The sequence below is a fragment of the Pseudopodoces humilis genome, chromosome 3 (assembly GCF_049639895.1).
Source record: "Pseudopodoces humilis isolate 2021_Gansu_Grassland_sample_001 chromosome 3, ASM4963989v1, whole genome shotgun sequence".
NCBI classification, from domain to species: domain Eukaryota; kingdom Metazoa; phylum Chordata; class Aves; order Passeriformes; family Paridae; genus Pseudopodoces; species Pseudopodoces humilis.
The window spans coordinates 78183510-78197919 of NC_142202.1; the positions used below are offsets into that span (position 1 = coordinate 78183510).

The window sequence follows — 14410 nt, forward strand, 5'->3', positions numbered from 1 at the left end:
TACTTCTTTGTCCTGTCATACCACTGAGATGTGCTAGTGTGAATCATTTTGTAGCCTTTAGTGACAGTGGGGATCTTAAGTCATCTGAGCAGGTGCTGGTCATTAATGTGAATTTTTGTAAATAATGTAAAGTGACATTTTGGTGCAGGGTTTCTAGTAACAGAGGAGTGTGCATTCATTATGGGATGTTCTCTGCTTATTTACTCTTTGTGAACTCTCTGGTTGCTAATTTTAAAACTACTGTGGAAAACTAGCAATATCATCAGTGAGTGACATGAGTCAAAATGGTGATGGGCTCTTGAGAGATTAATGTGGCTTGCCTTGTTGGTAAAAAATGAGAAACATCCAAAGAAGAGATCATTTCTTGCCATGTCTTCATCTTGGTCCCAAGTCCTTGGGGCTAAATTTGTTCATAAAGGCCTAAAATTTAAGATGGGATGGCTCAGTTTTTAAAAACATAGGCAAATGTTTCATCCAAACTCTGGATTAACTGGCAAGGGCTCAACATTTCAGGATATGCCAAGGAGAAGATAATTCAATGTTTCAAAATGGCCCTTACATGGTTATTCACTAACTCTTTCCTCAGCCACCTCCTGAAGAACCATTGACTAAAATGTACAACATAAATTCAGAAATGTTTGCATGTCACCTTAGAAGTGCAAATTAAATGCAGATGATACGAAAGAACATTTATTTACATATCTAAATCTCATTCTCTTCCAGGCCCTGCAATTCCTGTTGGGGTGGATGTGCAAGTTGAAAGCTTGGACAGTATTTCTGAGGTTGACATGGTATGTAATCCTCTTCTAAGCCTCAGTTACTTCTGATCATAAAAAGACCTTCTGACTTGAAACCTGTGGGCTTGTAATTATTGGTCAGATGAAAGTAATAGCAGCATCTCTGAAATTCAAAGAGGCTGATAATCAGAACCAAAGACTTGATAAAACCAGGTGATCAAAGCCTTACCTCTCTACCTCCAGATAAAGATTAAAAGCCTGAAGAGAAAAGGAACCTTGAATGGGAGAATAATCAGTACCGTGAAAGATCTATCAAAACTGAAAATATAAGCAGCTGCATAGGAAGGTTTGAAGCTATATGGTAAAATTCACATAAGCTGTGCTTGCTGCAGGAGTTTTCCTCCTTAGGGAACCATTCAATTCACACGAGTGCTCACACACACTTCACTGTTTGGTTTTGGGCTGTTTCATGATGATTTTTTTTTTAATTGTAAGAAATGGAATAAAAACACTTGAAAGAGAAGTGGAAACAGAAGAAGGAAAGGGGAACACAGAGGAAAAGAGGAAGCTTCTGGGCTCCTTCCTCTTTCTGCCTTTTCCTCCCTATTCTTGTTCACCTTTTGTGGTCTAGACAAAACATAAAGACAAAGGAAGAGCTTTAGGTTGAGTGGTTTTTAATATGGTGCAATTATATCTTCATCCCATTTTGGAGGGGTCGGTTTAGATGACCTTTAAAGGTCCTTTCCAAGCCAAACTATTGTATGTTCTATGATTAAAACCAGGTGGCTTTCCTGCCTGGATATTGAAAGAGAGGGTTTGGGGTATGCATGCAGTGAGGTGTGTGGGAGGGAGCTGTCAGCCAGGGGGAGAACTGAGGCTCTAATATATCAAGATAATGCCAGAGCAGCAAAGAGCCCTAATTAGTGCGAGTAAATAACTCACAGTGCTTTCTGTCAGGATTCAACAAAAATCTTGCCTGTCAAAAGCCTTTGAGGTCAGTTCTCTCCCTCGGTTGTTGATAGTTCCTATTTTCCCAGCTCATGACAAGTACCTTCTACAGCAGTTGCTGGAATATATTTGGGTGGAAGAACATTCTCTCCAGGTCAGTCTGAGTTATGTTGGTGTGTTTTTCCAATAGACTGTCCCAGTATGGGTTTGCAGGGGAGGGACTGGGCAGTAAGCTCTCTGCATGGCCAGGGGACCAGGGCTGGCTGTGTCTACAGCAGGGTTCCCTCCTTGTCTCCCCATTGCAGGCAGGACTTGTTTCAAACTGCTCTGAAGTGGCCCTGAAAATCACTAGGTAAGGGCAGTCCTTACCTATCACTGCTTGAGCAGGCACCTGGTGCCCCAAAGAAGGACCGGACTGAAGCATCACCAGCCACAACCCACTGTATCTGCAAAACTGTGCATGACAGTGAGAGCAGCCAGGGGCTGTTTAAAGCATGGAGGTTCAAAACTGATGCCTGTCTGGTTGACATGGAAGGGCTGCTGCTGTGTGCAGTGGCAGGACACTGTCTTGAGGCTGTCTGGAGCATGGAACAAACACAAAATATGCTGCCAAAATTGAGGTACTTGTGTAGACTCATTGGCTGTGCCTCTGGCAGGTACCATCATTTTCCCAATTTTCTTATTTGGAAACATTGTTTTCCAAGGGACTTTCCTATTTGTGAGTGCTGAAATAAACCCCTTTTCTTGCTTGTGAAGAAAGTGTGTGATGGTCAGAAAGGAACAAGCAGTCAGCATACTGCCTCTTTTGAATCATGCCATGAAAAAGCCTCCTTAGGTTGGATTTTATACTTAGAAGCTGTTGTCTGCTGCCACTTTGTGTTTGCAGCATTTGGTTCACCGTGTTGGCTGTTTGAAGAAAGAAAGGGGCTGAAGGTGAAAGATGAGAAGCTCCTGTCTGTTAGGACAGGGAAAGGGGTGGCCTGGAAAGCAGTGAGATCCTTCCTGTGCTGTGCCTTCAGACAGTCTTTTCCCCCTCCTCAATGGTGGCTGTAAGCAATGGCTGATGGTCCCCGTATCCCTGTACCCAGAGGCAATTTGCAGCCACAGCCTCAGGCTGCCTGGCTGTCCTGGTTTTGGCTGGGATAGAGCTAATTTTCTTCTTAGTAGCTGGTACAGTGCTGCTTTTGGATTTAGTATGAGAATGATACTGATAACACAGTGTTTTGTTTGTGGCTCAGCAGTGCTTACCCTGATCAAGGACTTTCAGTGTCTCGTGCTCTGCCAGTGAGGAGGGACACAAGAAGCCAGGAGGGAGCATGGCCAGGACAGCTGACCTGAACTGGCCAAAGGGATATTCCACACTACAGAACATCATGCCCAGTGTATGAACTGGGGGGAGTAGGCTGGGAAGGGCTGGGGGACAGGCTGGGCATCTGTCAGCAGCTGTATTGTTCATCACTTGTTTTTCTGACGTTTTACTCCCTCTCACTTTTCATCTTCCTTTCCATTACTCTTCTTACTACTATTTATTTCAATTATTAAACTGTTTTTATCTCAACCCAACTTCTTCTGAGTCTACTCCCTATCCCATTGGCTGGAGGTGGTGGGAGAGAAGAATGAGCAAGTGTCCGTGTTGTACTGAGCTGCTGGCTGGAGTTAAACCACGAGAATGGTCCTCCTCTCCTGGAGCCCTATGTCCCTCTATCTCATGTCATGGCCAGGCAACTGGTAACCCTGAACAGCCAGGCTCTTCTTTACTCCTTTTTCTGACTTCTACCATAACGTGCACTGACTCCTAAGAAAGCAGCAATTGTGCCTCTTTCTTAGTTTCCTTTTTCCCAGCTCTAATCAAACTGATGAGCTTGATGTCTGGCCCCTGAGGCTGACTCTTCTACTAGGTTGTAACCTAAGCTCTGCCAGCGGCAGTAGTTGCTGGAAGTGTTTCTTTGGGACTACAGGTGTAAGGAGAAGGTGGCCAGTGGCCAGTAGGGAGCAGGAGCTGGCAGCATTCCTGGGATGAGCAGTGAGGGAGGCTGGGACCAGTCTGATAATGTGGGGACCTGCAGGTTAGTGAAGAGAAGTGTCCCCCTGGCCAGTCTCTGCCATGGTCAGAGAGACAGCTGTCTTGCCAGCTCTGTACTGTGCCAGGCAGCAAGGTGAGGACTGGCACTAGAGCTTTCTTTGACAAATTAATGCAAAACCTACTGGCAATGTGAAGCTGTTCCGAGACAGCCCTTTGAAGCAGAGAGTCAGGGTAACTGATTGTCACCGTCACCAAACTGACTAGTTGTGGTTTGAGAAAATGGCTGCCACATGGTTAGAGAGAGACCTGGGCCTTTGTTGCTGCCTGCACAGGCTTGGCAGCTGCAGCTCCCATAATCACTTGCTTAATTGGGAATATAAAGAAAATAAGTGTATTTGATTGATCTCTCAGCATGAGAGTGGATTCAGCTCTAAAAGCAGCAGCTGCCAAGTTGGGATCAACAATCAGATGTTTTCCTTTATGTATTGAAGCTCCTATCCCATCAATAAGCCTAAAAGGGAACTTTATTTACACACTTACATGGTAGTATAAATCTCCCCCTCACCTGACACAGTTCCCTCGCTTGGTTGCTGTTTGCAACAATTTAGTCCTTTTGGGTATAAATTGTTTAGTGTATAGCCTGACCATTAAGCTAACTTTCAGTTTTTCCTCTTGATCATCCTATTGCTACCATAGTCCTGTAAGAAAACTTTGCCAGAACTGAAGAATCATTTCTGCAGGGCATTGCTTCTCTTGGGACAAATTTATATTCCCTTTGGGACTGAACATTACTGGGTACTGCAATAAATTCATTAGTTGGCTATGCTTTGTTTTGGCTGAAATTATTTTGTCAGGAAAATCTACTGACAGAGAGCATTGACCTAGGAAATAATTCAGGAGTTGAGAGTGGAGAGATCTTATCTATCTGGTGGGAGTGAGTTTTCTTTCTGTTGTGTCCTAGCTGTAGAGTGCAGCACTGACAGACCTCTCTTCCATTTTCGATTCTCTTTCCTTTTTTGCAGGATTTCACTATGACCTTGTACTTAAGGCACTACTGGAAGGATGAGCGTCTCTCATTTCCCAGCACCAACAACAAGAGCATGACCTTTGATGGCAGGCTGGTGAAGAAGATCTGGGTCCCTGATGTCTTCTTTGTGCATTCCAAGAGATCCTTCATTCATGATACCACCACGGACAACATCATGCTGCGAGTGTTCCCCGATGGGCACGTCCTCTATAGCATGAGGTAATGGAGCAGCCCTGCTTCCCCTGAGCATCCCATGGGGCTTTGGTGCCAGTTTCGATCCAGGCTTGACTTTGGTGATCACCAGGATTGCTACTGCCAATCCTGCTACTCCCGCTGCTGATGCAGAACCCTGTTTCCAGAATGTCCAGTACAAAATACTTTGCAGGAAACTCTGAGAAACCATGCTGTGGGCAGTAACAGGATAATCTCCTCCTGGGGGAAGCATGCCCCCAACTCTTTGCAGTCAGTGGAGAGCTTAGTCAAGCAGGAATGTTCATCCCAGGGTCAGTGTGTGATTAAACTGGAAGCTGCTGATATACCAGATGGTGACCTCTATAATTATCCTATTTTCCTTCTTGTTTGTCTAGAATATTTTTTTTAAGTTGCAGTGCTTTCCTATTGATGTAAATGTTTAAGTTTATTGAAGCTGCAATGGCAGTAGTAAAGACATCCTGGTTTTCTAGTAGATTTGTTGGCTGGAAGAATCCTGAGGGGTGCCTGTCATGACCTGGAGGGTTATCCATCCTGTGGGTGTACACGGATCATGACTGTGGGTTTGCAGGATTCTGTAATACACAAGGACATGGAGGCTTAATCCTCTAAACTTCTCTACCTTATTACAGATTATCAAAAATACCACAAAAATCACCACTAGCAAGTAAACTGCCACAAAATCACCACTGGCAACTGTACCCATGATTAATAAAGTATATATACTATGACTATATATCATGCTGTTGCAAATTACAGTCAGCAATCAGTAATTTAACATCCATCAATCAATCATGTGGCAACAGCCAATAACTAACCAGGGTATTTATTGTTACAGGTCACTTTACATTGGTGGAGCAACTCATCCACAATATACCCTCAGGTACACTTAGGAGAGATTGCTTGCGTGGGTACACAGTACTGGTATCAGGTGATACCACTATCAAGCGATCCAAATCATCCAACAGAGGGAAGGGCAAATGGAAACAGCCTCCAAAGTGGGCTCAGAGGGGACCAGTGAGACAGCAGAATCTCATTTCAGAGATGCTCTGAGTCATAGGGTGTGGAGTCAGCCAGGTGTCCAAGAGCTGGTAGAAAGTTCATGCACTGAATTCAACCTTCTAAGGAACAGAAAAGTATGTGCAGCATGAAAGGTCTCAGAGGAAGGCTTCATTTTGGATAAAAATTTATGGCCTCCTTATATCCAGAGAGATAAGAGGGTGTAGGATGCCACCACTTCAAACAGGCAATAGATGCTGGTAATTTTTATTTTTCACCTGTGACAGACAATAGATAATGATGTTTTCTGTTCTCTCAGACTTTTTTTTTTATTTTCAAGATAATTTCCTACCTTTATTGACAATAAAATGCCTGTTAAAACACTTTTTTTTGGCAGTTATTGATTTTATTTCAGGATGTCTCCAGTTTCTAGGTGCCCTATCTGCATGACAGAGGCCAGCTGTGCTTCTCAAGGATTCGTCTTGTTCTCAGGCTGGCAAGCCTTTCTCTGTCCATATTTTTCATCAGACAGGTTTTTTTGCTCAGTAGTTTCCCCTTCTAACCAGGCCACCTTTATGACTGTTCACATCAGCATCCCAGCAGATTTAATTTTGTTCAGAGGAATGAAAAAAGAGAACTGGAGAAAAATACACTGCCAGAGGAGAAAAGTGCCCCCAAAAAGTGGGCATTTCCCCAGGACAGAAAACATGGTCTCAGTGTACAGTGACCTTTGAATATTTTGTACCCAAGGATTTCTGTTCTAGGGTCTTTCTGGAACTTATTCACTTCAGCCATGGTAAAATTATTTTCAAAAACTTGGAAAGGTTTTCTATTAAGTTTACTTCTGTGATCTCTTGAGGAGGTGATGTTACCCACAAGAGAGAAGTCTATGAGTTAACCACAGCTGATTTCACAAGACTTAAATTGATAATTTCATATTTAAAATCCAAGGAGAAAGAAAATTTCCATGGCAGTTGGGCCTGATGGTGATTAGAACTCTCAGAATAATATCCAGCTGAAAAAGCATGGGTGTCCAGTGGTTCTGGGTATGCCCTCAGATATCTTGAGATGTTTGCATGGGATTGACGCTGGACTGGGGAATATTTCATTCCTGTTTTGGGCCTTGGGCCTTCAAAGCCACCTGGACACTGCACTCTAACTGAGGAATATCATATTGATGAGCCGAGTTTCTGTTCTGTTCTGCCTCTGACTAACTGTTATTGACCACAGGTTGTGCTACAGCTCAGGTGACACCAAGGAAACTTAAATGACACCAAGTTATACAATGCTGAAATGCTACACATAGTTAGGGGAGGTCATTGTTTCAGGATACCTTCTGGAGCATGTCCCCAAAAACATTCTTTAAATTTCGCTCAAATAGCAAAATTTTGCTCTAGTTTATAATCAAAATGAACAACATGTGCCTTTCAGGGGTGATGAGTGCGTAGGTCAGGGTAGGATTTGGATTGCAATCCCTGGAACAGAGGAAATGTTCTTTATAGACATCTGCAATGAATCTAGAAAATGGTCACAGCCAACGTAAGTTGGCCTCTGAAACGATGAGTCACAGCTGATTTTCCCCTCCTAAATCGGGAGCTCCACTGCAAATCCATCTGCAAGAGAAAGCTCACTGACCCACTGGAAAATTTCTTATGTAACATTGTGCACAACTGGACTAGTTTAAAAACTGGAGCTGTGATTGCTGCAGCTTTTTAGCTTAGACAAAAACCTAACAGAAGCAAATCTCACTTGCTGAAAACCAGCTGCACCCATTTTACAGCCCCTGCCCAAGAAATACACCCCTCAGATTAAAAGGGTTTATTGAGAGCTGTAAGAAACTGCTTTTGCCTTAATAATATATGTACTGAAGGAATTTTGTGGCTTGCAATAAGAATAGTCATATTCCTCAGGCTTGGGTCATACTGGGGGTGACTATGGAGGGAACTGAGTAATGGGGAAAATGTATAAATCTTAATTAAACTGCACATAAGGGAATATACAAATGTAAATGGTGAAGTTACTTTACATCGTAGTCTTGTAGGTGAATAGTTGGATATAAAACATGGTGGAAATATCTGTACTGACATTAGTGTAACAGTAATGTCCCAGATAGTACTTCAGTTCCTTGATAGATATTAAAATTACATTTTTCTTTGGAGTTTCTGTGTAAAATCCATCTAGCTTGAATGTGGAGAAATGGTAAGTATTTTCCTGTGGATTTTTTCCTAACATCATGCAATATTTCTGGCTTAAAAGCTGCAGAATAATTATCTGTGATAACATTCTCTCTTGATGGCTTCTCATAGAAACCAGCTTTTCTGATTTTCGAATTCTAGGGTCACAGTGACAGCAATGTGCAACATGGACTTCAGCCACTTCCCCCTGGACTCTCAGACGTGTTCTCTGGAACTGGAAAGCTGTACGTTGTATCCGTGTTTCTAGCTAGATGTGCTCCATGGCTGGCTGCGCAAACATTTCACTGGACAGGTCTCAGAATACTGTCTTTGTTAGAGCCTGAAAAAATAGTTCATCAGAGTTACTAGGAGTCCTATGACTCAGCAGTATTGTGCATCTAGTCCTTGTGCTGCAAGACCAGAATTTGCAAGGAAAACATCCTATTACACAATCCTGATCCTGCAAACACTGTGATCTGGGCTCAGCTTCTTTGGTGGAGAAAGTAATGTGAGCAGTAGGATTTTTTTTGTAGACTTTCTCCAGTGTATGGCAAGAGTAACATCTGTTTTTTTTGAGGTCCTCTCAGCTATTTAACTGAATGTTCCCCTGCAAAAAACAGAATCAGAATCAGATGATACTTTTCATTGACCTTGAGGTCAGCTTCTCCAATAGCCTGCTAAGAGCAGGGAGTTCATGATGGGTTGCTTGGGGCTTTTGAGCAAGGTAATTCAGGTACCACAACTTTTCTCTGCAACATGCTCAAATATTTGACAGCCCTGATCCTGAAAATGTTTCCTTTTGCCTGCTTGGGAACAATCCTTTGCTGAGGCTTACATCCCTTGTGTCTTCTCCTTTCATTCTCCATTTTGTCAAAGCATCTGGGAAAAGGCTGCTGCCACCTTCCCCATGAGCAGGGCAGCAGCTGGACCCCACCCCACAGACTGCTCTTCTCCCAGCTGAACAAGCCCTGTTCCCCCAGCCTCTTCTCCCTATGGCATGTGCTCCTGTCACTGATGATCTTGATAACCCTCTTCTCTTCCCCATTCCTGTTACTTAGTGCACAGGTTCTGCCATTTTTCCCTTACACTTTTAACATATTTCTGGGCTTTTGTTTCTCACCTGTCTCTTTTGCTTTAATCATTCTAAGATAGTTTGAAGTGTCCATGCTTAATCCTTCCTCTAAATTAAGGTATTTTAGCCATGATTATTTCCTGAGCTATTATCTATTTTTGTCTGTGATGTTCAGAAGAGTGCCATTCTGTCGTTTCAATGTGAAGTAAAATGAGGATTTGTTATCTTGAATCTGGATTTTTGTTGTTATCACAGTATATTATATGATAAGATCTTTTGAACTACCTTGCTGTTGGCAAACTTACTTGTGGCATTAGTTCATGCCAAAGATTGGATGTATTAACTCTTGTTGAACCTCTAAGCTAAAGTCACATCACATTGTATTTCTTCTTTCCCTTAGATGCTTACACTGATGAAGATCTGATGCTGTATTGGAAAAATGGGAATGAATCTCTTAAAACTGATGAAAAAATTTCTTTGTCTCAGTTTTTGATACAAAAATTCCACACAACTTCAAGACTGGCTTTCTACAGTAGCACAGGTATTGCCTTTTCTGATGACATAATGCTAAACCTAATACCGTATTAACTGCTTTTGAGGGGGCTCGTAGTATTATGTCACAAAGTGCAGTTTCCACAGTCTGTTTAAAAGCTCAGTTTCTTGTTTTACTAGTCTTAGAAATAAAAGAACCAAAGAAAGGTCTTGTCTTTCTGTACCTGCTGTCCAGGCTGTTCTCACTGATTCTGGCTTTCCTCCTCTCTCAAAGGTTGGTACAATCGACTCTATATAAATTTCACTTTACGCCGACACATCTTTTTCTTCTTGCTCCAAACCTACTTCCCTGCCACTCTCATGGTCATGTTGTCCTGGGTGTCCTTCTGGATTGACCGACGAGCAGTTCCTGCCAGAGTCTCTTTGGGTGAGAACAACTGCAACAAGCCATGGCTGCGTGAAAAGCTTTGAATGTGAAGGTTTTGGCAGGAGAGGGAACTGTTCATTTTGATGGTTAAAGATATTTTGCAAGCAAATGGTGGTTTTATCTGATGATTAATATAATGTATAACTTGCACGGTCTTAAGTCCTTCATCATTTAGCACCCTTCCTCACTTATATGTAGCTCAGGACAGGAAGTGCTGTGGTCTTAAAAATGAAGCTGTAACACAGAATGGTACAGCTAGGAAACGGGACTCCTTGTCACCACTGATCTTAGTAAGCCTGGTCTTAGGATTAGATGTGTAAAAATATGTTTTAACAGCATTGTGTTTAAACCCTGGAGTTAAAGGAGGGAGTTAAATGCCGTTTGTTAAATGCAAAATGTTGATTGCTCCATTGCTCCTCAAAACTCAACCCATCATGAGCACAAAAATATAGACAAGGGAACAATTCTACATTAGCAGAAGAGATACTTTACACACACTTATTTCATACTGAACATCTTTTAGAGCATCATGTAGAATGTAACTTCTGTTTTTCTAGAGACAAAAGCCCTTATAGACTGTATTTGTCAAAAACAGCTCTGTCTCTTGGTTCTTTCCAGGGATAACCACTGTGCTGACCATGTCCACGATCATCACTGGGGTGAATGCCTCCATGCCTCGTGTTTCCTACATCAAAGCAGTGGACATTTACCTGTGGGTCAGTTTTGTGTTTGTCTTCCTCTCGGTGTTGGAATACGCGGCTGTGAATTACCTGACAACAGTGCAAGAGCGGAAGGAGAGGAAACTGCGGGAGAGGGTGAGAAACACCTTTGTCATCCACTTATTCCTTTTTTCCACCCCTTACAGCTGATCTGGTCTTTATATTGACTGTCTGTTAATGGGAAAACGTTGACAACCATGTGTGTAATTGGGTCTGTTTAGACTGCTCCACCTCAGGCTGAATTGGTAACACAGAAAAACAGGATTTGATCTTATGGATCTTCATAGAAACATCAGAGAAGAGAGCGTGATCTGAACTGGGAAAGAGTGCAACCTGGAAATGTGAGGGAATAGCAAGAGGGGAAAGTATAAAATCTGATACTTTGCTGCAGCTGCCACAATTCTTGTTTAGTAAGCTAAAGGAGTTATTTGGTGCAAGTCAGTTTCCTTCCTCTATAGGCAACTTTACTCTGGAAACTGGATTTAATGGATGTAACAGAGGAGGTGTTCCCCATCACCAAGCACAGTCAGTCAGTGAAATTTATGCTTGTACTTCTTAATGTGCTATGAAAGTTCTTATCCAGTAATCCCTGGAGTATTTCAAGACCAGATACATTCTGAGCATCTTGCCGTGAGCAGGACATAGGACTAGAGATGCCCTGAAGTTCTTTCCAGCCTAAGGTATCTTACAGACCTCTAGGCCTTTTGTGATTAAACAAAGCACCGTTGCCTTTTGAACACTAAGTCTTGGGACCAAATATTTTTCAGTCCCCATACACCCAGGACATCACCATGTTTTACAGTTTCTTTCTTCCCAGTAGGACTCACCACATTAGTCTACTGGTGATACTGGTAACCTACTGTCTTTGACTCCTGGAGAAATTTGTATAAGCTTGTTGGAAATGCCAATGCAGACATCATCTTTCATGCAATTTAAGCATGCTATTTCCCTCTATGAACTACTCTGCTGGTTTTGTATGTCCCTCTCTTTCTCTTCCTTTTCTCCCTATGACTTTCTTGAAGAGCAGCACAAATCCCATTACAACCCAGCACCTTTCTCAGTTGGCATACCATAAAAAAATGTAATTAGATATATTTTTTTAAAAAATAGGATAAATTTATCAGACTTCTGTGATGAAATTTTACCTCTCTTCAAGGCCTTCTCAACAACATTATGACTCTGGAAAGCTGTCTGAAACAAGTCCTGAATATCTTAATTTATCTTTGCCCCTCCTAGTCCCCATGTGGAGCCCAGCAGTTTTCTGCAACACAGGGTAGAGATGCTCTGTTCAAGCACAGTGACTCCAGTGTGTCTGACTTGCTGCATGTGAGCAGTGGTCTGTGGCATTTTAGCCAGAAAATTCTTCTCCTTTATTTTAACTGATGAAATGAACTTAAGAGGATGTGTTAATTTTCTGCTAAGTGTTCTGGAATGTTTTGCCACATCCAGTTATGGTGTAGCTTGTTATTTATATCACAAATCTGCCCTTTATTGAGTCTTGTACATTGAATTCTATATTCAGCAAATGCCTTTTTACTACACCAGGGAAAATATTGTACCCAGTCTTTAATATGTGACAATATTATGTTTCAGTAGGGGAAATGGGAACAGAGGTAATAAATAGCATTATTTGAGAAAGAAGCTCTTGAAGCAGCATAAGAGACATTTCTCACAGTAAATGTAGATCTTGTCAGCCGGTGCTGCTCCCCTATGAAGGACCCCAAAAGTTCTAGTATGAACATATAAGGCTGCCCAGAAAAGAGCTCTATGTTATGTCCACATTATGGAATTGAATATGCCAGGGACAAAGACGTGCAGTATCTAAAACGAAACCTTCTCACCCTCAAGGTTCCAGGAGCTGCTGTGAAATACCTGTGGCAAAAGGTCTGTGGCCCCATGCTTATTCCCAGCCCATTCCTGGGAACTTTTCAGTGCTTCATGGGCTGAGAGAGGCCAGAGATCTTTCTGACACTTTAATGGTATTGTCAGCTGCATTCCCATGTCCAAAGAGGCTTTTTGGCAGTCTTTGAATTATTATTGTAGACATAGGCTAAAAGTCCCGCAGGGTGAAATTATGTAGTGCACCTCTACGTGTTCATGCCTTTGTGAGGATGAGTGTAATTTTAGGTTCTGCGGAGGTGGGTTCCTAGCACGTCAGGCTCTCTTGTCCATTGAGGTGGCTGTCATCATACGTGCATGAAGCCATGGGAACTGTAATTTGACCTGGGGCTGACAATAAATCTGAAGAATTGCTTTCTCTGCTGAGTCCTGCAGCAATTAGCTTATTATTGCAGCTGCTGTCCCTCACACCCAGCCACCATCTCCTGGACCTGTCAGTTCATGATAAAGAGCCTCATGAGTAATTCTTCCCTGTGTTTTCTTTGTTGTTTGCTATCATTCTGGTTTTGGCTGGCATAGAGCTAGTTTCTTTTCAGTAGCTGGTACAGTGCTGTGTTTTGAATTCATCGGGAGAGTAATATTGTAACACACTGATGTTTTTGCTAAATTGTGTTTATCCTGAGTCAAGTTTGTTTTTGTGTCTCATGCTCTATCAGTGAGGAGGTAAACAAAAAACAGTTGATTTTGGTGACATTTACCTGTGGACAAGTGAGCCAAATGAGCCAAATGGATATTCCACACCATAGAATACATTTCAGTTATTAAACTTCTCTTATCTCTATCTACAAGTTTTACATTTGATTCTTCTCCACTACCCTCCGGAGTTCAGTGGGAAAGGTAGATAGAGTGACTGCATAATGCTTATTTATCAGCTGGGGTTAAATCACAGCAGTCCTTTTTTGGGGAGCTGCACTCTGGTTTTGTTTTGGTTTGGTTTGGTTTTGTTAGTTTTGGGGTGTGGGTTTTTCAAAGTGTGCCTGCTTAGAATAAAATATCTCTTAAAACCCAATTGATTCAGTTGTACTAATGGAGTGCTCAAAAAAAAAGTAAAGTAAGCAGGCTACTAACTTCTCATGCTTTTCTGCACATAACTTGCCAATACCAAATCTTTTGGTTACGCCAAGAACACAGAAACAATCCTTAAGTTGATTTTAAGGTTTTCAATAATGCAATCAGCAATGTGATCTGTCATTTAAATAATCTGAAGGAAAAGCCTTGACTGCAGGGTTTTCCAATGGCATCCTGAATATTACATATTGATGTTATACACATTTTTACATAGATATGCATTCAGATATATACATTTGTTTTAGCTGAACATATCCTTGAAAACAAGTTATTGGAAAACCCACACATCAAAGCTGGTGGAATATTATTGGGTAAGGAAATTGGTCTGTGGGAAATCAGAGACAGGAGCTTCTAGCAGAAAGGAAGTTTTGGAGTCCATTTTCACTGCATTCTAATACATAATCCATATTGCTGGGACAGGAACACTGAAGGTTTTGAATGGTCGAAGACTGCATTTCCTATTCAAAATTCTATCTGTATGCATTGGATTTTTAGACTTGTGGGATGCATGCTGGTGCTGCTGAAGTCAGTACAAGTTTTGCTATTAGCTCCAACAAAGCTGGAATTTTACATTATGCTTTTAGCTGGTCCTCTGCTTGGTTTAAAATCAGATTT

At 42.0% G+C, this 14410-nt stretch overlaps 1 protein-coding gene across 1 annotated transcript in view; it reads left to right on the forward strand.

Moving 5' to 3' along the window:
- The window catches only part of GABRR2 (gamma-aminobutyric acid type A receptor subunit rho2), a 36413-nt gene that overhangs the window by 18154 nt on the left and 3849 nt on the right, over window positions 1-14410 (forward strand). Inside the window, exons 3-8 of the mRNA XM_005518201.3 lie at window positions 724-791; window positions 4731-4954; window positions 8281-8363; window positions 9591-9731; window positions 9957-10109; window positions 10728-10924. Of these exons, the coding sequence (XP_005518258.2) occupies window positions 724-791; window positions 4731-4954; window positions 8281-8363; window positions 9591-9731; window positions 9957-10109; window positions 10728-10924 (866 nt within the window). The remainder of the gene's footprint in view (window positions 1-723; window positions 792-4730; window positions 4955-8280; window positions 8364-9590; window positions 9732-9956; window positions 10110-10727; window positions 10925-14410) is intronic.